Here is a 26,259-nt window from a genome sequence, read left to right as displayed (position 1 = left end):
GAGGGAAAAAAATGAACCTCTGATTTTGACAACATACAGCTTACTCATTTCTTCTTGTGAGAAATTAGTGTGACATTTACAGAGCTTATGAAAGCAAAGGTGAATCTCTAAGTTTGGTGGTTTTACCTACTCCTGCTCATTCTCTCATCGATTTCATTAACTCCCATGCACGTAACAAAGCATCAGGATGTGTGTGTTCAAGTGATCTGGCCAGGATCATTTGTGAGTAACACAGAGGATAAGAAACACCAACTAGCAAGTTGTCATCATGTTTCTTGCTGAAATAGTTTTTGGACAGATCTCTTACACCCTTTAGCAATCAGCAGTTGTTATGGGGTGGTCTTTGCCTCAGAACCTTACTTATTTCAGGCTCTGTAATCTTTAGGCAAGGTCAGTATCTGGTTTTGCTTGTTTGGAATATATACATCCTTATGCCTACCGTCTGTTTCCTTAGTGGGAAAAGGAAAGGTGTAAGTGATGTGCTGAAACCTTGCAGTCATCCTCCTGTTGTCAGATTTAGAGGGTGTTCCACTCACTAGCTGTCTGGGCTGTGTTTTTATGCGAGTGAAGGCCTTCTGGTCTTCATGTAAAGAACACTTTCCTCAATTTTATTGCTGTGAACAAATGTTCTTCATTCAAATCACAGGCCATTCTTCTAATACTCTTTCTTCTGGTGCTTATATGCACTTTCCCATTAGTATTTCATTTATACCAGTGATAATATTCCTATTATGAGTGTTCACATCCTGCCTGCAATACCGACCAAGTAAGACGCCTACTTTAATTTATGTGACACCACTACAACAGATTATATCAAGCTTCATTATATTATCTTGTAGTAGTCTCCAAAGGCATTACTACGGCAGTGCAGAATGAGCTATATAGATGAAGTTTGTGCAAGTGTGGGTGTAAATCCCCCTGCTTTCAGAACCAGGAAATGACAAATATATTATTTTGCATTACAATCCAATGGCACAGGATGATTTGTGTTATGATTCATAATCTTTATAAGACATCACTTTTCACTTATCTATAAAGTGGTTGTTCCAGTTTTACATCATAAAAACAGCCTTCGAGAAAGCAGGTGGCTTAAGAATCTTTTCTGTTCACTGTAAGGACTCTCCTGCACTAGCACAAGTAAGGTACTTTAATTGTACATACAGGCCCTCCCTGCAGACAAATAAGAGAAAACTGTTTGCAGGAAAATATAAAATAAAATTCCAAAATTTTATATACATGGAAAAAAAGAAAATATTTTCAGAATCGGGTGACTGAAATTAAAAGTTCAGCAGATCATTGTTCTTGCTCATGGTGTAAAGTATCACTTATGTAAAAGCCAAACAAGAGGGTGACCCCTGCCCTTCGCTGATGTGTCTGCCTGACTTTGCACACATGTAAGTGTTTGAGTCTTTAATAGTAAAAGACGGGAGTTGTGTTTGGAAGGCTCATGCCAACAGTCTCTGAGACCTTTGAGTTGACTTTTCATTAGCCCAAGCTGACTGACGTGCTGATGGAGCCATCCTGTTGCTGGGGACCCAGGCTCGTATCTCTCCACAGCCCTGTGCTGGGCCAGAGAGACGTGTCGGGTTGTTCTGTGCTGTCTCAGAAATCCCTGACACGACACTGCATTGCACCCAGTAGATCTAATCAAAAATGACTGGGGAATTTAATTTCTTTTGTACTTCCCCCAAGAGAAGTAAAACTCACAGGTACGTTATTTCTTCATTTCTTTCCCTGTTTTGCCCAGTTCAATTCCATACCATGTGCAATTAGATGAAATCTGACAGTGGGAAGTCAAGGCCTAAACCAGTTGATTATAGTCTAGTTCTTAATTAACCCAATTCAACCTAATAAGTAGTGAACCTGGGGAAGGGGAATAATTTCTTGGCAACTTGATCAATGAAGCCAAATAGTTAATGAACTCATAATGCTAAATTGCACTTTCAGTGTTGCAGGTGACATGTTTTTAGCTGTGGCAGTGGTTTCTTTTATGTATCTGAACCTGAAAAGTGTTCAGTTTTCTTTTCTTTGGAAGTGTAACCTATAAGGATATGGCCTCAGAAGTGACAGGAATGGTAGGAAGGCACAGTGGTACTATCACCACCTGAGACGCAGGGTGTCTGTTAGAGCAGAGTGTCTGTGTGGCAAAGTGGAGAACCCACATCAAAATTAAGGGAATTTATTCTTTATCCTTGACTTAATATTTGCATTTAAGAATAAAGGCTTTTAGGCCTGAGTGTCATCTTCTTTCCCAAATTTAACAGAAAGGCTGAAATGGGGAGTATAGCTTAAGCTAGATCTAGTTTAGATTCCCAATAATCAGTGGAGACAAATAGATCCGTTTCTGTATCCACTGGGTGGAAATGTGGGCTTTCCACTTAGGCACTTATTTTATGTGTCTATAGTTAAGAGGAATGAATGCCAGCACAAGCTTTTGTTAGGTTAATATTAAGCAAAGCACAACTTTTGCACCTTCAGTCCTGCCATCAAGTTGTTTCTCTTACATATAAGGTATTGATGTACGTTCATTCTGTGTCAGCTCTGTGATCTGCAGGCAGTGTTGGACAGCGAGACAACCATTTCTTTCTCATTTGTGATTCTTCCATAAAAAGTAAAAGGTGTAATGTCAAATACCTAAAATATTTTGGAAAGTAGCAAATTTACTGTCGGTTGCAATGATGCTACTTTTTGCACTAAATATACGCAATGTGTATTTTATATTCATATGACAGTTTAATCTGCTTTAAGCTGGAAAAAGTTCATTCTGAGTAAGTCTCTAGTGTTCCCATTTAAACCAAAGCGTCATTGTAATGCTTTCTCAGCAAAATGCCATTAGCTTTTTTTATTAAGCATGAAGACCATTTCCTAGTGCATTAAAAATTCTTTTGTTATTAAGTGAAACCAGGTTGCACAAGCTGATATTATCTAGTTTTGATCATAGAAAAGATACCATGCCATACCAAGATGAGATAGGAACCCAAGCATTAGTATAACTCAGTCATTCCTTTTGACATCTCATCCATAGGAATACTTTCTAGTGGAATATGCTTTAGAATTTCAATGAGCAGCTGCTATTTTTAGGAGCTTTCTTGTCATAAAACATCATGGAGGATTATAGAATCCTATAGCTGATTCAACTTATTAATTCTAATAAGAACTATTTCATTACAGGTTTATGATGTGCATCGTTAAGGCTTTTTATCCTTGCTGCTTGTATTCTAATAATATGGTTGGAGACCAGCGTTGCATAATAAAATGTAATATGGTATCTTATTTCTGAGCCATCTGTCACGCTGATGCCTGGAAGATTTGGTTATCAGCTTGGGCAGACGGCAGCATTACCGAAACCCTCAGCGCTGATGGGTACTCATTCCGTTGACGAGGTGCAGACACAAAGACCAAATGGTCACATTCACTGCAGGCTTGGAGGTCAGGCCCCATGCACTGGCCGGGCAGGGAGGGAAGCAGATGTTGCTGTTCTGGTGTAGTAGTACAGCTACTACAGACCTCCTTTCAGTTTCAAGGAGAACTCTTTTATCAGCTCTCTAACCCAACCCCTCTCACAACCACTTGAATTCGGAAAAAGTTAATTATTAGATAGGTTGTCTTTGAGAGCTTGTTTGAGGATGTCTCGGTGTCACAGAAACACTCTTCTCTGATAGATTCATCCTGAGAAATATCTTCCCTTTTCCCCCGTGATAAGTGTTCTCTTGATAATCCTAAGCAGTAACAGCTGGTTTCATGAACTTAACATATGTGTGTCGATACAGCCGTAGCCCTCGGTTAAGCTGCCCCTACTCCAGTGTTATCTTTGAGAGATAACACAGGCTCATTCCCTTCCTGCCACTCGCTTCTACAGGTATATAATTAACTTCTTGCCTATATCAGCAATACATTTATTACTCTCCTGTCTTGTCCTGCTACTCAGGTCATTGATTAAAATAACAAGCGAATCTCCACCTGTCCACTGCTCCAGGGGAGACATGAATGAAGTTAATGTTATGTGTCTGAGGAGCCCTCATGGGGCTGTAGGAGAGATTCTTACTGCTTACACCCTCATACAGGCATAGAAACTGAGCCATAACCTGTCCTTAGAGTGAAGAGTGTCCTGGGAAATTAGATCAGTCTGGAGACTGGAAGTGTTTAGGTATATGTGCTGTGTTCTCTTTCAAATGGATCGGCAGATTTATTTATTTGGGCCTGTATTTCCAGGACAGTGTTACTGATTTTATTCATTTTGCTGTTTCTCTGTGGCTTAGAGATAAAGAGTTATGAAGTCTAATAATATGTGCTTTTCTGTTGTATATGGCAGCTAACTCCTTTTTGAAACACTTAATGTATTATCTTCTTCACTCAACCATGACTATCATTCAGACTCAAGTAAATGACGCATAAGGAGAGGTCTTGCAGGGTTAGAGGTCTTTGAACTCATTAATATTAGCCATTATTCACTTTTATGACATGCTTCTCACAGTGAATTCAGGATAGCACAACTGTGATGTTAACACCGAATATTAACACAACAATTTTATAAAGTCCTATCCTTTGGAAGAGGGATGATTTCTAAAGTAGATGGCAGCGTAGCCTGCACACGGGACTGGAAGCAGCCCTGCTATCTATGGGAGCACTGTGCAGTGGGTAACTCCTATTGCATTACCTCGTGCAGGCAAAAATAACAGAGGGGTGGCAGTCCCTAGAGCATCATTCTCTTGGTAAATCTACAGCTTCAGCCTTGCTGAAGGATTGAAGAAAGTTATTCTTGTATTCTTCAGCTATAACTTAAATTCTTTTCAAAATAAAACCGTCACAACACACTGCGAACGCAGCATTTGTTGTCATGTTTTTCTCAGTCTGTTAGGAATCTAAAGATACTTGCAGTCTTCAGGAGAAAAAAAAAAACAAAAACACAACAGTGTTTTAATCTCACTGAATATCTTTCCCCGATTCCTTAAAAGGAGTGAAAATGTTGTAGAGGCCAACTTGAGTAATTTATTTAATTTTTAGAAAGTATGTTCTTTAATTATTAGATAGTGTGTGCAACATTATCCTCCACATAAAAACTTTTCCAGGTGTTTGAGGAGAGGGAATCGAAGTGAGGCCTCTCTAATTTGTAGTCACTTTTATAAATCTTGGCCACTGTACATCACATAGATCTGAGGAACAAATTGGGAATGTAAATGTAGCTCTAAATGATTAAGAAATATTTTCTACGTTCCAGAGCAGGGAAGTAAATAGACACTGAGGTCTCCATCTGCAAACACTGTATTTTATCTTCTTCAACTCTGTTTCTTTAATTCTTGCATATTCCTGAAAAGCATCATACTTTACCAAATATGCCATGGTAAGCACTTCCATATCCAAAGGCAAATTAAAATCTATAGCCTGACAGAGTGATCCCAGCTGACATTTGCTCCTGCAAAACCTTGATGTCTTTAGCCCCGGGGCATACATTTTCAGTATAGTTTTAATTTGCTACAATTGACAGTTTGTGAATTATTTTCTGAAGTGGTTCTGTAGACATAGACAAAACATGCCTTCTGTTGCTTGTTACAGAATGAATACCTATATGAAGGTGTTGATGCAAGAGTTATAGAATATGAGGACAATAGGCCCCTCTTAGATATGTTCCTGCAGAAACCAATGGGTTTATTGTCCCTGCTGGATGAGGAAAGCCGATTCCCACAAGCAACGGATCAGACACTTGTAGGTAAGTATATGGTTTATTTTTTGCAGGATTTCTGTTTGGCTTGTCCAGTTTAGGCTATATGCTAATTGTGTTTTTAGTGAGCGCACATTCCAGTGTCACAGTATGTTTGAGGGAGGCATGCATGCAGGGATGGATGTGTCTTTGAAGTTGATAGAGAAACATCAAAAGTACAAATGAACCTAAGCTGCTAATCTAGGTTTTGAATTCTCCTGCCTTCAGGAATTTTTAGCTGCAGGGCTTGAAAGATGAAGACCAAACTGAGTTAAAACTCTAGGTTCATATGCCAAGAACGCTGTTTTCAAAGTTGAGTCATGTTCAGCTCTGAGATTTTTGATGAGCCATATCTGAACAAGCGTTTGAGGGTAATGGCCGCAAAACTGCCACAGAGCCTTTCAGCAAATTATACTTCCTGGTTTTTCTATTAAGAAATTGGAATTAAAACACCTAAATATGTTGTAATTCAGATCCTGAATATTTCAGTGCTGCTGAGTAGTTGCAGTTACAGTCGATTTAGTTATTTCAGTGGGGTTTCTGTGCAGATAAATCCTTGATTTACTCATTTTTGAATGTGTAAAGTGTCAGATGAGTTTTAACCAATATCTAATCACAAAACCTAATAACATCCAGTAACAATGCCCATGCTAAAACAATTACATGAGCTTATTGTCTTCCTGTCCTCATGCTTTATAGTCTACAGTACAGAGGCCCTTAATCAATTGGTAAATGTTTCCTTACAATTCCCCGAGGAATCCTTAGGAAGGTTTACTACATTGTTTCATATATGAAGATCAAAGCTTAGAAAGGCAAGTAATTTTCTGAGGTCACAGAGAAAAAAATTGGTACAAAGTAAGTAAGTGAACCAAGAGATCCCATATTCTCTATGCAGTGCCTTTTCTTGCAAGACCATTATGGTATATTTGTCCTTAAAAATATCGGGGTCTGTTTTGTGCCTCTGTGTTTTCTGAGAACTCAGGCAATATCCTTAGAGGGATCCAGCTTCAGAATACAATTATTGTACAGTAACTCCGGTAAGATAAGCTATGTGTTTCCTTTCAGAAAAATTTGAAGATAATTTGAAGTCAAAATATTTTTGGAGACCCAAAAGAGTAGATCTAACCTTTGGGATTTATCATTATGCAGGAAAGGTAAGAGACCTAATGATATCAGTTGGGAATTGTGGAATGTTAAGGCTAGAAGGAAACAGAAGAGGTCAGCCGAGTTGGTTCTCAACCTTCATCTATTCAGGCTGACATGGAAAAGTTGGCAGTGCCTTACACATCAAAAGTAAATTGAAAAATTGTTTTCCCTCATAAAAAAAAAAGCAGCAATACAAGGAGTGTATTTTTCTTAAATGTCACCAGGTAAATGATTATTATAGAAGAACCAGAAAATAACCATTATGTAGTGCAACTCAGTGCTCTTCCCCTTAGTTCCTCAAAGCCCTGTATCATGCTTCAAATCAGGATCCAGCTCCATTCTTTCTACCACCTCCTACACCCCATCAACCTCACTTCTCAGTTCTGTACTTTGTCATCAGACAGACAGATAGTGCAGGCCCTGCTTTCTGCTTCATTTGATGAGCAGCATCTTGCCCTCCTGTACAAGGTGACTTGCTGCACATGCCTTTCAAACTTAGGAGCAGTCGCTGACGCACCGCGGCAAGATGCCCCTGGTCCCCTGAACCTTGCCTTGTGAAAGGTGGAGCTCCCATATCCTTTTGAGCTCTTCTCAAGGGGTATGGAGTGGGCATTGCTGTCTCACAGAGGAAGCTATGTTGGGTCTGTGCAGTGCTGGAGTTCCCTGTAAAGAGGGAACATACTGCCCATCAGTTCATGGAAGATAATTTGCCTCTTGCATCAAACAGCCAGCTACAGAAGGCCTGCAATAACTCCTCTGCACCTCATCTCCAGCTGAATTACACTTCACCAGCATAGCGTATCTCACTGCTGAGGAATGGAGAGCCAGCTCTTCCTGTACCATTCCTGATATCGGCCACTGAAGATGGGGATTCCACTAGTGCCCCATCAGCCCTTTCCAGTGTTCAACAAACTTTTTCATTAGGAAGTTTCTCCTGCTGTCTAACATATCTTTATTGCTGTGATGCAAGTCCGTTACCCGTAGTCCTACTTACTGTGGAATTGATAGCTGAAGAACTATTTGTGTATCTTGATATGTTAAAAGCCAGATGCCAGACTGCTTAAATTTATAATTACTTTTCAAAAGCCCAGAAGATGCATAAATGCACTCTTTAAACAGGTTCTATATAACGCAAGTGGATTCCTAGCCAAAAATAGAGATACTCTTCCGGCTGATATTGTGCTGCTACTGCGATCATCTGAAAACAATCTGACGCGACAGCTGGTAACCCATCCTCTTACAAAAACAGGTATTGCTGTTGTGGTAACCTTCTTACTCTTCTTTAGCCTTCGTGATGACCACTGCTAGGTTTCATATGACCATTTGTTGATGACATTATACACTTTGTGGCTTAACTTTCCAACCCTAGAATCTATACAGAATGGAGCCCCAGCCATCTCAAGCTGCAGGGGAGGGATTGGTCTGGTCAAGTGCCAAGCAAGTGGTAGAGGCTTCTTTCAGGGTCCTCTCTTCAGGGTAGGGGAGCAAGACAGGGAGTGGAGTACATCCCTTGAGTTGAGGACTGAACAGAAAGGATCGGGTAAGTCACTGGCCTTTTTTGGACAGGGCATATATAAATTGCCTGTTTTGTCTCAGTGCATTTTTTCTCTAAAGTAGTAGAGAACCAAGGTTGTGGCTCCTAATATCTGCTGCAACGAGTGAGCAGGCACTCCTCTATTTCCCTTATCTTTTAGTCCTATCTTTTAGTCCAGTAGTGAGCCCTTCTTCGGGGAGTTCATAAGTTGGGGTAGAGGAACATGACTGGCTCTACAGAAATTACTCCTAAATTGCACCTTAGTTGAAGCAGGTCCTTGCATAGTGTCCTGCTTGCCATTTTAGGATAATGAATAAGTCTCTTTACAGTTTGCTGCTGTTGTATTACTCCCTGTGTGATGGCATTGATGCCATACAGTAAGTACTTCACAACTTTACTTCCTTCTACAACTACATGGGAGATGTACATGTAGTAGAACAGAAAAGTTAAATTGGAAGAGCCTAATGGAAATTACTCTAAAATGTTATCGTAGCTTACAGAAACTGAGGTTTTGGCAAGGCTCCTATTCTTCACAAAGGGAACTTTGCTGGTGGAATGCAAAATTTGGTCTTGAAGGTCTATTTTAAGTCAGAGTTCCTGGGAAAATACTGAGCTCAATTCCTTGCCTGAACTTTTTGACTTGTTGATATCTGCTAAAATACTAAGCTATAATCTCTGTAGAGCCAAAGTCCGGGCCCAAATAGTCCTAGAACTGATCTTGTTAAATATTATGAAACACTGTGTGCTGACCCAAACCATCCTGCTATAGCCAAATAGAAGTTAGATTTCAGATCTACATTATTCATCTAGAATCAGTGAAAATATAGAGGTTTACCCAGAGCCCAACCCATCTTGCGTGTCTCAGGTGTTTCTCTTAGGATGGGATAAATCTGCTCTGAAGGTGCCTTTCTCCACTGAATACAGCAGTGATCCTGTAAATACCTCACTTTCAGATAGCTGAAGTTAGGTGTGAGGAATCCTCTCTCCTTCCCACTCTGTGATATTCAGCTAAGCCCAAGGGAGGTTTAGCACTTGATACCATCACGTAATACGTGACGCGTTAGCTCAGCATGCTGTATAGTTTTGTCTGTTTATCCAGCTCTTATCCACTTCTTACTGATAGTAGCCAAGCACAGAGAGATTACAGGCTCTCCCAGTGGAGAGTGAGATTCCAGAGGTGTTAGGTTATTAGCAGAAGCAATGGCAGCGTGCAGCAATGGTTGGGGTTTATCGACATAGAGTGACATGATGGAAAACTAAGCAGAATTTTCATTATTCCTTTAGAAGACCACTGTCTGTGTAAAACGCTCCAATGCACCTAGTCCTTCAAGTTATCATAATAAAGGTATTACTTGATTAAGATTTCCAAGGTTAGAAGTCTTAAGACTATGCCTATGCTAGTAAACCAAACCGGGCCAGTGAAGAGTAGCTGAAACACTCCCACAGCATTGCCCATTCTGATTAACTGTTAGTGTCCCTCTGTGGTGTAGTTTTGGACCATGACAGCTAGCAGCATCCCCGAAATACCCAGGCACACTTCAAAGAGAAAGCGATAGTTTCCAACAAGCTCTGTGGAAAGATAGAACCTTTTTTTTATCAGATTAAAAGAGTAGCGAAATATAGAGTTCAGCTGTATAGACTTGAGTCATGCCGTGTCACTTGCCCTCAGGGGCAGAGAAGCACTTTTAAGTAGCCTTAAAACTAGAATAGTAGAACAACATCCTTAGGGTAACACCACACAGATGCTCCAAAGTATATCTTTCTTACCTCCTGCAGCAGTCTGTTTGTTTATTTTTTTGCTCTAGTAGGTGACATAAGTGCTGAAGGAAGAAAATTCAGCCCATGTTCCACCTTCATGCAACTTCTTTAGAGCTTGTTCCATCCCAAGGGTGAAGGGGGAAATGAGGACATACTCCGAAAAGTCAACGAACTTTATAGTCATATGGTTACACTGGGGGCACAAATAAGGTGGTTAAGCACAGTTTTTAGTTTAGATGAGATGCAAGCATTTTGGTAGGTTGCTTTCTTTCATCTTCCCATAGGTAACCTGGCACACACTAAAAGCAAAACTACAATCAGCTACCAAATGTGGACCCCTCAGAAATCAATTAGTCATACAAAGGTAAGAAAAACTGCTTTTGTGATTCTGCATTGAACCCTAATTTAAACTAGAAAGGCAATACTGTTACTGGTACTAAAAGTAAGCAAGTAACCCCTTCCTTGGTTTTTCTCCCTCTCCTATTTTCTTTTCTGTTTAGCTGGATATCTTTGTGTTGTGCAATTCATATTCCTTCCGTGAGGTAAAAACCTAACATTTCCCTTCTTTCTGGCTATAGTTTTGTAACAACTTCAGGGGAAAAAATATTATTTCCTAGCTGTATTGTAGCAAAAAAGATAAATTTAAATATTGGTGTGGAGTATAGTCAAGTTCCTGAGAGAACTTCCAAAATTTCAGTGAAATAACAATCAGGACCTCAGACGTTGTCAGGTTATTTGTGGCAGTTATTTAGATGCTCTGTTATCAAATTGTGTCCTCTGTGTGTGAACGTTTGTGTATTGCATAGCAAAGTAATGTAATGTACTGGTGTAACTGGTTTGTGCTCGTGATCATGCTGTAACTTTTTCTGTTTAGAATACTTTTTTTTTTAAATTAATGATGTTCTCTGAGGGGTGCTTTGTTGTGGCATTGGAAAGGGCATGACATGCTCAACAGAGATAAAAATTGTGATTTTCTTTCTTCATCTTATAGAATGAAGCAGGAGATACTGGACATCATCCAAGAGAGACAACCAGCATGAAAACACAGACAGTTGCTTCTTACTTTAGGGTAAGATATCAGATCTTTTAATAAATTTTTCTAGAGTAGAACAAATGTTTATTCTCTCACCTTTTGAAATGCACCTGTTGACTTAGAGTCCACATTGATCCATTTGGAGTTTGTGAACTGTGTATATGGTGCAGCAGTCTGTGCAGCACAAATATCTAGTGGAGATAGATTGTGATGTTTCATCTTTAATTGTACTTGATCACACAGCCACATTTCTGTCATGATGGTGTATGGTGATCAGTATTAATCCTTCACTTGCTTGTTTTTCCACCAAGGAAAAAAGGGAGGGCGGCTGGACATTAATGGTATAGCATTTCTTTAGGAGTTTAAGAAGCAAGAGGGCAAAGTTAATTTGAAGCAGGAGATCCATAGAAAGACCTTAATAATCACTGCTCAGAGGCTGTCCTCAGTTCATTCTATGACAGAGAGTAAGAAGCAAGGCCTCTGTTTGGTAGAGACAATTGCATAGCTTTGTGGACTGCGAAGGACAATTTCAGCCTAAGGTATCATGGTGGTCCAAAGCTGCATGGTACTTTTAAGTTCTAGATGGAAAAAATTACTGAATTTCATTCAAATCTAATGTCTGTTTTTCAGAGCATTACCAGCACATCTAGTATCAGAGTCTGCATATGAGTTAATTATATTTACACTTTTCTGTTATTATTTTCTGTAGTGGAAGTCTGTGCTAAGGTCATGGTAGCTAACGCTCTTAAACAAAGATTCACCTTCAGCCCCACTGGTTTACTGATACTCAGAAATCTATGGGTGATTGAGAAAAGCATCTGCCACCTCAGACTGAGTGGAAAAAAAAATTATCCATTAGCGTGTCCTACTTGTTTGTCTTCGATTGGCACACTAGTGATGAAGCTAATTAAGCACTTTGCTGCATGGTGCAGCGTCTGTCCAGAATGGAATTGCACATTTTAATAGGAAACATATGGCTTTTGACGTTCTACACTAGCTTCATGTATCCAACCTACTGCTGAACTGCATTACCTCCTGGCTGCCTCTTTCTGCTGAGTCAGGTTGAATCTTGAGGAATGAGCCCCTTCATTTGTGTTTTAATAAGATCCTCCCATGAAGCAATTTTACAAAACACCAGTCAAAGCTGTTTACAGCCAGATTGACCTCAATTGGCTTGGGGAGCTGCAAACTCAACCCCCTCTGCTGGCCTGGTACCCTGGTGAGGTGGGAAAAGTGCAAGTTGGGAATTGTGATGTTGTTTACTTCTAGTTTTGCCCTCCTCAAAGGTTTCCTCTTGGGAGGGCAGCTGAAGTATCACCATCAGCCTATACAATGAACAGGATGTGCTAGATCAGAGCAGTGTAAGCAGCCCCTCTTCTAGGGTGGCCTTAGTTTCCCCGAGTCTAATGAAGGGATGGCAATATTTACTGGCTTGCTGCTCTCCTGTTTCCCATCTGCAGACAGATATTTAATCTCTGGGTGAATAAGGATCTTCAAATAGGTGACAACAGGGAAAAGAAAAAGTGGGCTGTAGATACCTAACAAGGCTCCAAGAGAAGCAACTACGTATAAGGAGAGTTTCTATCATATGTTAGACATTATGGCAGTTCTTGAGAATGTTCTGGGTGGAATTTGGTGCATCCATTTGGAGTCAGTGTTTCTCTCAAGTAGTATATGCTAGTAACTTAGAGATCTTATCATTTACTCCATTAAAGTACAAGCTTACTGAACTGTAAATGGGGTTTGGATGTAATTCTGATCATATGAAATAAAATTTCAGCTACACGTGGACCTATATACAAGTTTTATACGTATCCTAGTGGCAGAGATCTTGTTTCTTTCTTGCAGTATTCTCTGATGGATTTGTTATCCAAAATGGTCGTCGGCCAGCCTCATTTTGTCAGGTGCATCAAGCCAAACAACGACCGGCAGGCAAACAAGTTTGATAAAGAAAAAGTGTTGGTTCAGCTGCGGTACACAGGAATTCTGGAGACAGCAAGGATTCGAAGACAGGGTTATTCACACCGTATACTGTTCGCTAACTTCATAAAACGGTAACACTGATGTGAAGAAGCCTTTTTTTCTCCTATCGTTGCTGTCCAGTGTTTGCTAAGCATCAGCAGTGCCTTTAGTATGGTCTTTAAATAAAAAAGACATTTTAAAGGCAAAGACATTGCATGTGACAAAGAAGATTACAGATTGGATGACAAAGGGTAGTTCAGGCTCAAGATTAGTGACCCATTTTGCATTGGTAGGGAAATATGATGCATCTCAGGGTGATTGTTTCAGGCTCCCTGCACATTTGGGTAAAAATTGTCTTGCTTATAATTTGCAAGTTTTCTTCAAAGACTTGCAATTTAGAAATGTAATGCTTCAAATTAAAGCTGAGAAATTGGAGCAATAGCATCCAAGGAGCACGACAGTTTCTCTAGCTCCTGACGTTCAGCACTGTGCATCTTCTGCTTGTGCAGGGTGGATGATAATTTGGTATTGCTGATCTAGGGCTGAAAAGTTCATTAAGTGCATAATTTTGTTTAAAGTACAATTTCTAAGTATTTGTAACTTGCTAAGAGTAAAGAACTCGCTACGGTTTTATAGTTCTGACGTTCAGCACTGTGCATCTTCTGCTTGTGCAGGGTGGATGATAATTTGGTATTGCTGATCTAGGGCTGAAAAGTTCATTAAGTGCATAATTTTGTGTATAGTTTCTAAGTATTTGTAACTTGCTAAGGGTAAAGAACTCACTATGGTTTTATAATCCCTTTAACAATCTCTTCTTCCTCTGCCCCCAAAAATTAATCCTGAGCACTAAATCTATACTTCTCTCTTACAAATAAAGACCCTGAGTGTTTGCTCAATCAGAACTAAGGTTTATGGAATGGAGATCAAAACTGGGAAGAAGCAAGCAACACTATTACTGTTTTGGAAGAGCATGGGCAAAGGTAGTCAGCACTGCACCAAGATGCGCTGAGGCTTTTGGTCATGCTTTTTATGAAAAAAATTTTACTGTTCAGGTAAAAGAGAGGAAAGCGGTGAACAAAACGGAGTAGGTCTCCAGAGAGCATGCCCCTGATTGCAGTGAGACTGTGCAGATCTCCAGCACTGAGGATATGGCCCTAAACAAAAAGGGTTTTTTTTTAAGTATCTGTGTCCTTGTCTTTTTTTTTTAATAGTTTAGAATTACAGGTAGACCTAGGATAGCAGCAAAATTATTTTGTTAGAATAAAAATAAGCCAAATCAGAACTAAGGTTTATGGAATGGAGATCAAAACTGGGAAGAAGCAAGCAACACTATTACTGTTTTGGAAGAGCATGGGCAAAGGCAGTTAGCACTGCACTAAGATGTGCTGAGGCTTTTGGTCATGCTTTTTATGAAAAAAATTTTACTGTTCAGGTAAAAGAGAGGAAAGCGGTGAACAAAACGGAGTAGGTCTCCAGAGAGCATGCCCCTGATTGCAGTGAGACTGTGCAGATCTCCAGCACTGAGGATATGGCCCTAAACAAAAAGGGTTTTTTTTTAAGTATCTGTGTCCTTGTCTTTTTTTTTTAATAGTTTAGAATTACAGGTAGACCTAGGATAGCAGCAAAATTATTTTGTTAGAATAAAAATAAGCCAATTCATTGTGTAGTTTAAAAAAAAAAAAAAGGACTGGTAGGAATTGGTGATAATGCAGGAATTGACATTGTCTCTTTTTTTAATATTCCATGAGGAAATTGTTACCATTATTTAAAGCTGGTACAACCCAAACTTTGTGTATAAAGGCTGAATAACATTTATGGAATGGAGATCAAAACTGGGAAGAAGCAAGCAACACTATTACTGTTTTGGAAGAGCATGGGCAAAGGCAGTTAGCACTGCACTAAGATGTGCTGAGGCTTTTGGTCATGCTTTTTATGAAAAAAATTTTACTGTTCAGGTAAAAGAGAGGAAAGCGGTGAACAAAACGGAGTAGGTCTCCAGAGAGCATGCCCCTGATTGCAGTGAGACTGTGCAGATCTCCAGCACTGAGGATATGGCCCTAAACAAAAAGGGGTTTTTTTAAGTATCTGCGTCCTTGTCTTTTTTTTTTTTTTAATAGTTTAGAATTACAGGTAGACCTAGGATAGCAGCAAAATTATTTTGTTAGAATAAAAATAAGCCAATTCATTGTGTAGTTTAAAAAAAAAAAAAAGGACTGGTAGGAATTGGTGATAATGCAGGAATTGACATTGTCTCTTTTTTTAATATTCCATGAGGAAATTGTTACCATTATTTAAAGCTGGTACAACCCAAACTTTGTGTATAAAGGCTGAATAACAAGAAAAAATCAGAATGTACTGTCAGGAAGGACACATAATTCAAAGAAAAAATCAGAATGTACTGTCAGGAAGCACATATAATTCATGTAATTGTCCTGAATTTAAAAAAAAAGAAAAAAATAGGTATGATTCATTTTGTTATGGAGCATTTTGGAAAGCCCTAGAACACACAAGAACTTTCCTACCCAGCAGCTGAGCTGGTGTGTTACAGGTAATTTTTATGCATGAGTATCCTGACCTCTTTTTTTCCAGTCAGAATTAGTTCTAATGAGTTTGTCAGATTAAATGCTTACATACGATATGTCATAACAGCACGTATATGTTCCAAAAGAATCTGCAAAGCTGAATCCAATGAGGTAACAGGAGCTGGGATCCATCTCACATCATGTTAACTATCTCAAAGGTAGATGATCTAGTATGTGAGATAAGATACGAAATTTTCATGACATTTCTAGATATGAAATAAGTTAATTTATGCAGAAAAGCTTTAAAAATATTTTTATTTTGCCACTGAAATCATTTTCATGGAATGCAGAGAATCAAAGCAGTAAAGAACTGGTGCACAACTCTACTTGAGTTGCACACTTTTAAAAAGCTTTCTGATGTTGATATAGAATTAAACAACCCTCCAGGGTGCACAATGTGTCACTCATCCACTTTTGATTGAGTTTCTCAGTACTGCATATAAATCACAGCAATTTCTTTCATACGCTGTTTTGTTTTTTTCAGTGCTATGTTTTCTTCTATGCAACTGCTTTTATTATTTAAATCAATGGTTTAAATGTATTTGCATCTACTGCTCACTGTTAATGGAATAAAGAATCATATATTTGTCTTTAGGTATTACCTCATCTGTTACAAAACAAATGATGATCCTCCAGTCAGCCCGGAAACCTGTGCTGCCATCTTGGAAAAAGCCCGCCTTGACAACTGGGTTCTTGGAAAAACTAAAGTAATTTTTAAATATACTGTATCTGCATTATTGCAGTATGTCACTGTTAACTTACTAAGCAAATTTTTTTCTCACCCATTTGGTTGTGGTAGCTCTTGGTCTCTATTGGTTTAAAAAACCCACCCTTTCCTGGGTACTGTTCCCTGATATCTGGCTGAAATCCTGACCCTGTGAAGTGTTAAAATTTAGTGAGGCCGCAGTGCAAAGCAGTATGTGACAACAACACTGCTTGCATTTTCTTTCAAAAAATGTGATAGTAAGGATCCCAGTGAGCTTAGTCCAAGCTTTCTTAAGGAAAAGAAGTTATACTTCTTCCCTGAAGCAATGGGACTCACAGAGGGAGAGGAAAAGGCTTTGGCTTTCCAGCCAGAGGCCTCTGTGGCATTTTGCTGAGCTCTGGGGGAAGAGACGGCAAGATGATCCCATATACGTGAAGTGGGGTGAAGACTTTAGTATAAAAGAAACACATTTGTTCCCATACTCTTGCTTTTGGTTCTAGCTCACTAGTCTCCCTGGTGTGCCAGAGAGGGACACCCACCCACCCTCCACTGACAGATCTCAGGGGGTCTGCCAGAGAAAAGAAGCATCGGGCAACTACTGCACCAAATCTCTGTTTGCTAATGTAACAGAAGTGCCCAGGAAGGATATGGATAGAGAGAGAGAAGGATCCTAAACTATTTGAAATCACCTCAGTGTAGAAGAAACAGCTGTTCTTCTTCTGAGACAGCTTCCTGGATAGGTGGGACAAAAGGCCTGGAGCTACCTCCTCCTCTGTCTTCATGTCCCCCCGCTGTCTTAGTAAGGCTAATAATGGACAACATAAAGCCAAAGGAGGCATATCTTGAGATGTGAGATCTGTAGTTTACGTTTAATTTGATTAGTGTTAACCTGTACCAACAAGTGATCAAAGATTGGGGAAATTCTGCAAAATAAGCATAATTATTGTCTTAATTGCACAAGCTATTTCTACATACTTTATTTTATCCTAATATACACCAGGAATGTGTCTGTATCCCTTGCGCTGGACTAGTTTTTCAGGGGTTATATGAGTTTCATGTTTGATAAAAGCAATTTAGTAAATAAACAATGCCTTAGATTTAAAATTGGAAAGCAAAGGGGTTGAAGGTTCCAAATTTGGATCGCGTTTATGTAAAATACATCAGATTTGTGAGACTAGCAAAACTGACAGCCTCATAGTTTTGAAAACAGATTTATAGGTACAGGCTGAAGTTTTGCACTGGGACTTTAAAACATCTTCCCATGAAAGCATAAGCAAGCAGGGGCTGGCAAAAGATATTGAAGGAGAGTAAAGTAAACTAATACCCCAGACAAAGTGCTGTCTTTGAGAAGAATGATCCTTTAGGTAATACAGCTAAAGAGCCTGTTCATCATTTGGAACCAACTTGTAACTCTTATTGATGTTGAATGGATTTGATAAACACAGGGCCTTGGAGGGTAACTTAAACTTTCACCTGTCTTCTTACTCTTTTCAAGGTATTTCTCAAATACTACCATGTGGAGCAGCTAAATTTAATGCGGAAGGAGACAGTTGACATGATTATTTTGATTCAAGCTTATGTCAGAGGGTGGCTGGGTTCAAGGAGATACAAAAAGATAAAGGAACAAAGGGAAAAAAGTGCTATTAAAATACAATCAGGTATTAACTTGAAAGTATTTAACATTTTATTTAAAGCTAGTGCGTGTGTACAGTTGATAAATGAGTATGCATGCTGGATGTGGATGCTGTTTTCCTGCTGTTATATTTGACAAAATACTATACACTTGGTCATATCTATTCTTATGAAGAAAAATTTATTTTAACCAGATTAAGATAATCTCTTTACTGAAGTTACATTTATCAATGTTACATTTAAAAGGCAATTTTAACAATGGAAGGATGTGATTGCACAGATGATACTGTTATTAATAATATTCTGGCATGCTCTGACGAGGTTGTATAATATAATAATGAAAATAAAATGTATTAACCATCCTAGATAACAAGACCAATTACGCTATTGCTGGAGACATCAACTGAAATTTTTAATGCATTTAAAACATCATCTTATTTTACATCCTGATTCTCTTGTATTTTCTATTAATTTCATTCATAATAACTTTACTCACCAGAAAACGTTAGCTTTTATATAGATTTACTTCTTGTGCTTGTTTGCCATTTTTTTTGAAAGATAAAGCCTGCAAAATACTTATGAATATTTTAATGGAGTTCTGTAATTTCTTCCAGAGTTTTTTTTTTTTTTACAGCCTTTTGTTTACCTAATGGATTATTTAATTTTTGACATCTCTTTTCAGCTTACAGGGGTTTTGTTGCTCGTAAAGAATATGCAAATGCAAAACATAATAAAAAAGTGGAAGAATATATTATTAGACTTCAAGCAAGTAAGAATTGTTTGCTTTTGTGGCTTTTAATGTGCTATCCATACACAATATGTTGATCCAGATTATTTGCTATTACCTAGCTACACTTATTTGCTATGCTCATTCTGAGGTATAATTTATCTATTAGGTATCTATATACAGTGCTTGAAATGGTCGATGTGTTCTATTACCTGTACCTCAGAGTGGCTTAGGGGCACTTTCCACAGCTGTGAAGTGGGCTGGTTAAATGCTATAGCAAGCCTTTTCGCTCCTAGTCTGATATGTCTTAAGTATTACAGCTGATATCGTAGAAGCCCCATATGATACTGTCTCCCTACAATGTGTGTGTGTGTGTGCTGTTCTATTAGCAACAGGCTATGTTGGAGAAGACTACAGCCTGTAATTTCAGTCATGTCTCAGGTTCTTTGTTGCCATCTCCCAATCCAACCTAGCAAAATATTCCTCCTTTTCTGCAGCAGCAACCACCTTGGGCCCAGACGTATGCTATGTGACATCCCTTTTTACTCCCTATATTTCTGTCTGCCCCATCCCTGCAGGGATGTCCCCAAGCCAGATGCAGTCTAGGCAGCTCTGAAATCAGCAGCAGGACAACTAGAGAGGCATGGGTCTGAAAACAGCTGGCACAAATCTGCGCACCACTTTCAGTAATTACAAAGATGGTAACCCCAAATCCAAGCTATTGCTGCCAGTACAAAGGCTATCTAGATTTGAACTACCTCAGATACACCTTCATGAGTACATACTGACACCAGTGCTGGTTTTAATCAGTTAGATGCATCTGTTAATTGTGCTGAGCCAATGTTAGTGTGTACTGAAGAGCACTTCACCGCAGTCGGTAGAACTTCATCAGTGTACAAAACAATCTAAAACCAGAATAAAATCCAGTGATGTGCCAAAAATAATTACACATCTGAAAGTTGTCAATTATATTTGGATATTTAGCAAATGTGAAAGTATGAATTTTCCACTTTGCTCTCTTTCTTGATCTCCCCAATGTTTCTTCTTGTCCACCTTCTCTGTCCCATGTGCAGTTTCATTTCAATTTTTTTCAGTGCATGAGAAACCACAACAAAATGGAAGTCCATTTTTACTTAGCTCTCTCAGGTTTTTTTCCCCTCATTTATTTCTAAGCTAATATAAAACTCCTCTTCCAGTTTGAAAACAAAGCTTAGACAGCTACTATCTCATAATAAAGTTCTTGGGAAACTTCAGTGGTGAACCAGAGTAAGTCTAAAAGGACCAGACTTAGCTTATATTGGCATGTCTACTGACAATGTAACTTGAGTTATTTCAAAATAACTCCTGTTGAGTTGCTTTTATATGAAAATGGAATGAGGATTGGCTCAGAAGCTCAAGAAACTCCAGAATTATCCCAAGTGCTTTACAATTTTCACTTTTCTAAGGCCCTGTCAGACTGTAGTATAAAAGCCACTTCCAATAAGTATTTGGGTTCCTTTACCATATAACCAATTATCAAGATGTAGTTTGTGTCCCTTTTATACAGTGCTTCTTACACTGAACCACTGCATCTAGTGGAGCCCAAGCTGGTCTGAATTATGAGTAGGGAATGCTTTATAAAGCAAATAAAACCTAGCACCAAGTCATATGAATGTGTTAGAATAGACTGCCTATGCTCCCTTCCCAATCTTCAGTGAGCTTGACCTTCCCCTGTGATGCAAAACACTCTCAGCAGAGTTGAGTAAGAGCTCCCATATCTACCATCTCCTCAGGGTACTTAAATCACCGGAGTCCTCTATCCACATCGTCTTGTTACGGCATTTGGAGTTGGAGTTCAACAGAAGTCTTTTGAGAAAACACTCTGTTCTTTTTATTTTGCCAAGAATTAGCAGATTTGTGCTGAATCCCTGGAATTGCAGACTTGTCCAAATCATAGCATTGTAGAGACTGTGCCAATTCCCATTAGGAAACTATTTGCAAATTCAGGAATTTTTGAAGCAATATTCTGCATGCAAATCAGTTTCTCATTAAGACATGTAAAAGTGACCCAGGTGTCTAAACTCCTCTTACAGCCAGCAGAACTTAGAGTTTGATACATTTTACCCAAAACCACCAAAAGCTCAGCTCATTTGCCCCCATGTTGGTATCTAGTGTCATTTGAGATGCCCTAGGTTTTCCTGCTTGGCCTCCAGCTTTATTTCATGTGGGTATACCCAACTTCCTCTCTCCAGAAAGTCACCTCTGTCTTGTTCTTTGTGCCAGCTCCATGCAGATGCCTTGGCTATCCTGGAGCACTTCAGGTGGCACCAGATACCAACGTGCCAGCAACTGCATCAAGCCCCTAGTGACTAGTCAGTGCCTACACGTCTCAGGGAAGACCCGTATTTGAGTCTTTATTCATCCTGGTTCAGACCAGAACATTGATCTTGTGCCTCCTGCGAAGCACAAGTAGCAAGTACCCTTGTTCTAGAGGCACCTCTATAGCACTATGCTTCTGCTTCATTCTGCATCTTCCTGCATTTTCTTTAGTCAAATAAAATACAAAAAAAAGAGCTTGTTTGTATCCTCATGTAGAATGGGTACAGATTTCTGAAATCTCAAAAAAGTTTTGTGAAAGAGAATAATTTCACATGAAACATTATCATAACAACCACCCCAATCCATATTTCCTTATCGTTTTTTTGTTTAATGCTGTTATGATTTGACTCTGTGAAGTGTATGGGACACGCATTGCTTGTTGCCTAAGGTTGTTTTATATTACAATTTGTATCAGTTGCCAGAGGATACTTACTCAGGAAGAAGAGAAAAGAGCTAACTGAGACAAGAAACAAAGCAGCAATAACAATTCAGTCTCACTACAGGGGATATAAGGAGAGGAAGATCTTCGAAACGAGGAGGTAGTGTTATTTTCTGTCTCTTATGTCAGTCAGATTTGTCCCTTTTCAGTAACTATACTGCTGAAGAACAGCAATGTAAGCTAAAAGTGGAGCAAATTAGGATTATTCTAGGTATGTATGCAGATGTAATACACATTTATGTGGAGGTTTTTAATGTTAGTAGCCAATTTTCTCGTATTTTTAGGGCCAGGGAATAAAGGCATATTTAGGGGAAAGATCAACAATATTGTGTTTACCTGTAATTTTAATGTAATCTGTAGGTTAGTCTATTTTTGGAACTAGCTCATCATAAAAAACTCAGACGAGCAAGAAATAGGTGTCTATCTGCAAGGAACAGTTCTCATTTTAAGTCTTGCTCAGATCAAACAGCTAAAAGGTGAGGTGAATCACAATCAAAATATCTCTGCAATGTGGTTGTAGTCCCAGTCTCTGAAATGGAACTAGTAGCATTTTGCTCATCACCATCATTTTTAAAAGTGATAGCATTTAAGAAGGTGGAGACTAGTTTAGAGAGGTGGAAACAGCTGTGAAGGAGTCCAGAGTCTTTCAGAGGGAAGGAACAGGTTGGCAGATTTCACCTGGAACTGAAGTTTTATTGATGGTAACAAAGACAGGTTAGAGACTCAGTCTTTTAAATTTGACCTGGAACCTATTCCCAGGATAATTATTTTTGCATTCCTAGCGATAAAAAACTCAGACGAGCAAGAAATAGGTGCAAGGAACGGTTCTCATTTTAAGTCACTAACAAAGACAGGTTAGAGACTCGGTCTTTTAAATTTGACCTGGAACGTATTCCCAGGATAATTATTTTTGCGTTCCTAGCATGACTTGAGGAAGTTTTCTTTCTTGAATACATTTAGGATTGTGTGTATTTTTAAATATTTGAGGTACTAAAAAGTTTCTGCCTTATGTGTTTGTTGACTTTTAAATGAATTCTTTACTGTTTGATCAGCCCTTGTGCAGCCTAGATTGTCCCCCTAGCAACCAGGATAATTATTTTTGCATTCCTAGCGTGACTTGAGGAAGTTTTCTTTCTTGAATACATTTAGGATTGTGTGTATTTTTAAATATTTGAGGTACTAAAAAGTTTCTGCCTTATGTTTTTGTTGACTTTTAATGAATTCTTTACTGTTTGATCAGCCCTCGTGCAGCCTAGATTGTCCCCCTAGCACCTTTCTGTGAAAAGTGTCACAGGGATATCCCTTTTCACTTTAAGAAATAATAATAATCAGAAAGAGATTTGTTTGCTGTCTTTAATTCCAGCTACATGAACTAAATCTTTCCCATGTTGCAATATATCAAAGTGGCATTTAGTACACAAACACCGCCAAAGGTAGTTGTAAAGTTGTCACTATGCTTCATCTCCTTCAGCTATAATTTTTGCCCAAAACTCTGTTCCATTCAGGGAATCACTGAGAAAGAAACAAAATGAAAATGCAGCATCCACTAGCAAAAAGGAAAAGGATGAAGAACTTCAAGATAATGAGGAAAGTCCAGCTGAAGTGAAGAGTGCCCTTCCTAAAACAGAAGAAGAAGCAGCTGTCATTGTTCAGAGCCATTACAGAGGCTACAGAGTCCGTAAAAATATAGAGGAACAGCGCAAAAAAATAGCAGAGGAAGAATTGTCTGCTGTGGAATTCCTTGAAGCACAACTGCAGCCAGCTCAAAATGATACACTGGAGGAAGCAGCAAACGAGGAGACTCAAGATGAAGCTGATGCTGTTACTGACAGCAAGTGCTCTGGGTACAGTCACACAGGGAACGTCCAGGAGCAACAGAAGACATCCACTGAAGGAGAGGGAGCTTCTGTGGAGCAGAACCCTGCAGTAGAACATGTTGGTGAAGGTGAAGAACAGGCCTCTTCAGAAGAACCGTCAGGGAGATCTTCTGTCAAAATCACAGCTGAACCTGGTCCCCAGCAAGAGCAAGGTAACCAAGGCACCCTCAGCACCAATGGGCAAAATCAAGAATCTGCTGTGGTCCAGCACAGGACTGACAGGGATGTGGAAGGAAACCACCTGAAACATGAAGCAGTGATGTCTACAGGATGTAAAGGAATTACAAGAAAAGAGTCACTAAGAGGCTCAAGGAAGCAAGTTGAGGCAGAAAAACAAGGTTCAGAAGACAAAGAGAAGGCAGCAGTGGTTATTCAGAGCAGTTACCGGGGTTACAGAAGGAGGGGACAACTCAGAAAAGAAGGGAAACTACCTTGCAAAAGTCAAGAGAAAAGTATAAAGGAGCCAACAGAAGCAGTACATGTTCAACATAATGATCCCCAAACAACAAAAGACAGGGAAAGCACCAGTACGGAGGCTGAAGACTCCAAGACACTGAAGGGAGACTCGGAGAAAGAGGCTTGTGATTTGGCAGCCTTTTCACGGCAGGTAAGAACCTTATAAGCTGTGTATGTTGAGCATCATACTCTGAGCAATGACTGCATAGCAAAGTTATTTTACCATCTTCCATGGCGCTCTTTAAACTGTGACTGAGATTTTGTAATGAGTGTTCTATAAAAATGCATATTTTGGGCTGCAAGAGAAAATACCCTTTTCAGAAAGCAGGGAAAGACAAAGTCAGAGCACTGGCAAAAAAAAATGTTACTTTTAGCCTGGTTTAGATTAAGTGCAGAAGCTTTGCCTTTGTTTGTTGAAATCTGCGTTTACCGGGCAAGGTCCTTAATTCAATAAACTGGCAAAATGTCTCTCTAAATGAAGCTAAAAGTTGCAGTGTCCATGTCAGGGACTCATACATGCAGAGAAATATGCCTAGAGCTGTAGAAGCTGGTTTGCATCAGCAAGGCACTGTCTGCTCGCATGTGTGAACCACTATGAAGTAGCTGCAGGACTGGGCTGCAGTGTTGAGTTTCCTACATATCTTCCTTCTTTTTCTTACAAAAAAAAATGTTACTTTTAGCCTGGTTTAGATTAAGTGCAGAAGCTTTGCCTTTGTTTGTTGAAATCTGCGTTTACCGGGCAAGGTCCTTAATTCAATAAACTGGCAAAATGTCTCTCTAAATGAAGCTAAAAGTTGCAGTGTCCATGTCAGGGACTCATACATGCAGAGAAATATGCCTAGAGCTGTAGAAGCTGGTTTGCATCAGCAAGGCACTGTCTGCTCGCATGTGTGAACCACTATGAAGTAGCTGCAGGACTGGGCTGCAGTGTGGAGTTTCCTACATGTCTTCTTTTCCTTCTTTTTGTTTTTTTGCCTTTTTGTTTCCTCTTCTTTTTCTTCTTTTTTTTTCTTCTTTCTTATTTTTTCCTTCTTTTTTTATTCTTTTTTTCCTTTTTTTTCTTATTCTATTGTTTCTTCTTTTTTATTATACTTTTTTTTCTTGCTTTTCTTCGCTTTTTATTCCTTTTTTTTTCTGTTTCCTACATGTCTTCTTTTCCTTCTTTTTGTTTTTTTGCCTTTTTGTTTCCTCTTCTTTTTCTTCTTTTTTTTTCTTCTTTCTTATTTTTTCCTTCTTTTTTTATTCTTTTTTTCCTTTTTTTTCTTATTCTATTGTTTCTTCTTTTTTTTTTCTTTTTTTTTCTTCCTTTTCTTCGCTTTTTATTCCTTTTTTTTCTTTTTTAAGGGGAATGGGGAGGTAAATGTGGTAAGGTTCTAAACTGCAGTAGAGGGAGCAATACCTTTACATCATTCTCTGCACCACTATTTTACCTTTGATAACCTTGGAACACGTATACTTATTCATACAATATTGCAAAATCCTGTGTTATATTTTTCAGATATCAAAATTATCCGAAGACTACTTAGCATTGCAGCAAAAATTGAATGAAATGATATTATCACATCAGCTGAGACCCGTGATGCTGTCCAAAGAGAAGCAAGCTAATGGCCGACTTTCTTCTCATGTTTGTCAGTCAGGTAATGGTGAATCTTACTGTTAGCAGAATTTTCATTTGTAAACAGGACTGTCAAGAAATGACTCGTAGTCTTGTTTTAAAGGCCAGGGAACCAGTAGATGAGTTGGCTCTAGCTTATCATATAACACAGGCTGTACATTTTAATACTAAGCTCCATATCAGTCCATGTATGGAACATAGTTTCCAGAGAAATATCCAACACTGTTTGGGATTTACATGTTTACCATATTCTTGGTATTTTGTTTTGGTGCTGTTTAAAATTGGTGAATGAATCATTGTGAGACCTACACAGAGCATCTCTAGGAATACATTTATTTGGTAAAAAATCCACATTGGCTCTTTTCTACTCACATGTTGCTCAACTGTGTGTGCTACTGGTAAGATATGGGACCATGGTTTAAAAAAATATATTTTTGGGCTACTATGTCCAACAATTTACCAAAGTTTATCACATATATGCTAAGAAAAGTTTTAGCTATCCACAAGTGCCACTGAGGCTACCAAAACCTGTAACTCCTACCCATGTTGGTCGGTATGTCCTTAGAATTGCAAGGAAAGCTTTATAAATAATTGGCATCCATTTAACTCACACACTTAGGACATTACCTCTGAAAATACACTCCAAAGTTATTTATATTCCAGTTAACGTGGTCAGTGGGGGTTCCCAAAATGGAAGCATGCTTGGAGTAGGTTAGGTGGCAGTGGGGAGTACTGG

The 26,259-nt window shown here is 39.0% G+C and overlaps 1 protein-coding gene across 1 annotated transcript in view; it reads left to right on the top strand.

Annotated features, from left to right (window-relative positions):
• MYO3A (myosin IIIA) overlaps positions 1-26,259 on the top strand; it is a 122,795-nt gene that overhangs the window by 82,636 nt on the left and 13,900 nt on the right. The window contains exons 20-30 of the mRNA XM_014945894.1: positions 5,554-5,707; positions 6,764-6,852; positions 7,964-8,093; positions 10,421-10,500; positions 11,128-11,205; positions 13,018-13,223; positions 16,309-16,420; positions 17,915-18,077; positions 21,552-21,675; positions 23,081-24,059; positions 25,407-25,545. Of these exons, the coding sequence (XP_014801380.1) occupies positions 5,554-5,707; positions 6,764-6,852; positions 7,964-8,093; positions 10,421-10,500; positions 11,128-11,205; positions 13,018-13,223; positions 16,309-16,420; positions 17,915-18,077; positions 21,552-21,675; positions 23,081-24,059; positions 25,407-25,545 (2,254 nt within the window). The remainder of the gene's footprint in view (positions 1-5,553; positions 5,708-6,763; positions 6,853-7,963; positions 8,094-10,420; positions 10,501-11,127; positions 11,206-13,017; positions 13,224-16,308; positions 16,421-17,914; positions 18,078-21,551; positions 21,676-23,080; positions 24,060-25,406; positions 25,546-26,259) is intronic.

The sequence above is a fragment of the Calidris pugnax genome, unplaced genomic scaffold (genome assembly GCF_001431845.1).
Source record: "Calidris pugnax isolate Ruff unplaced genomic scaffold, ASM143184v1 scaffold19, whole genome shotgun sequence".
In the NCBI taxonomy this organism is placed as follows: Eukaryota; Metazoa; Chordata; class Aves; order Charadriiformes; family Scolopacidae; genus Calidris; species Calidris pugnax.
Note: the sequence above shows the minus strand (reverse complement) of the source record. Positions and strands in the feature narration are given on the sequence as shown.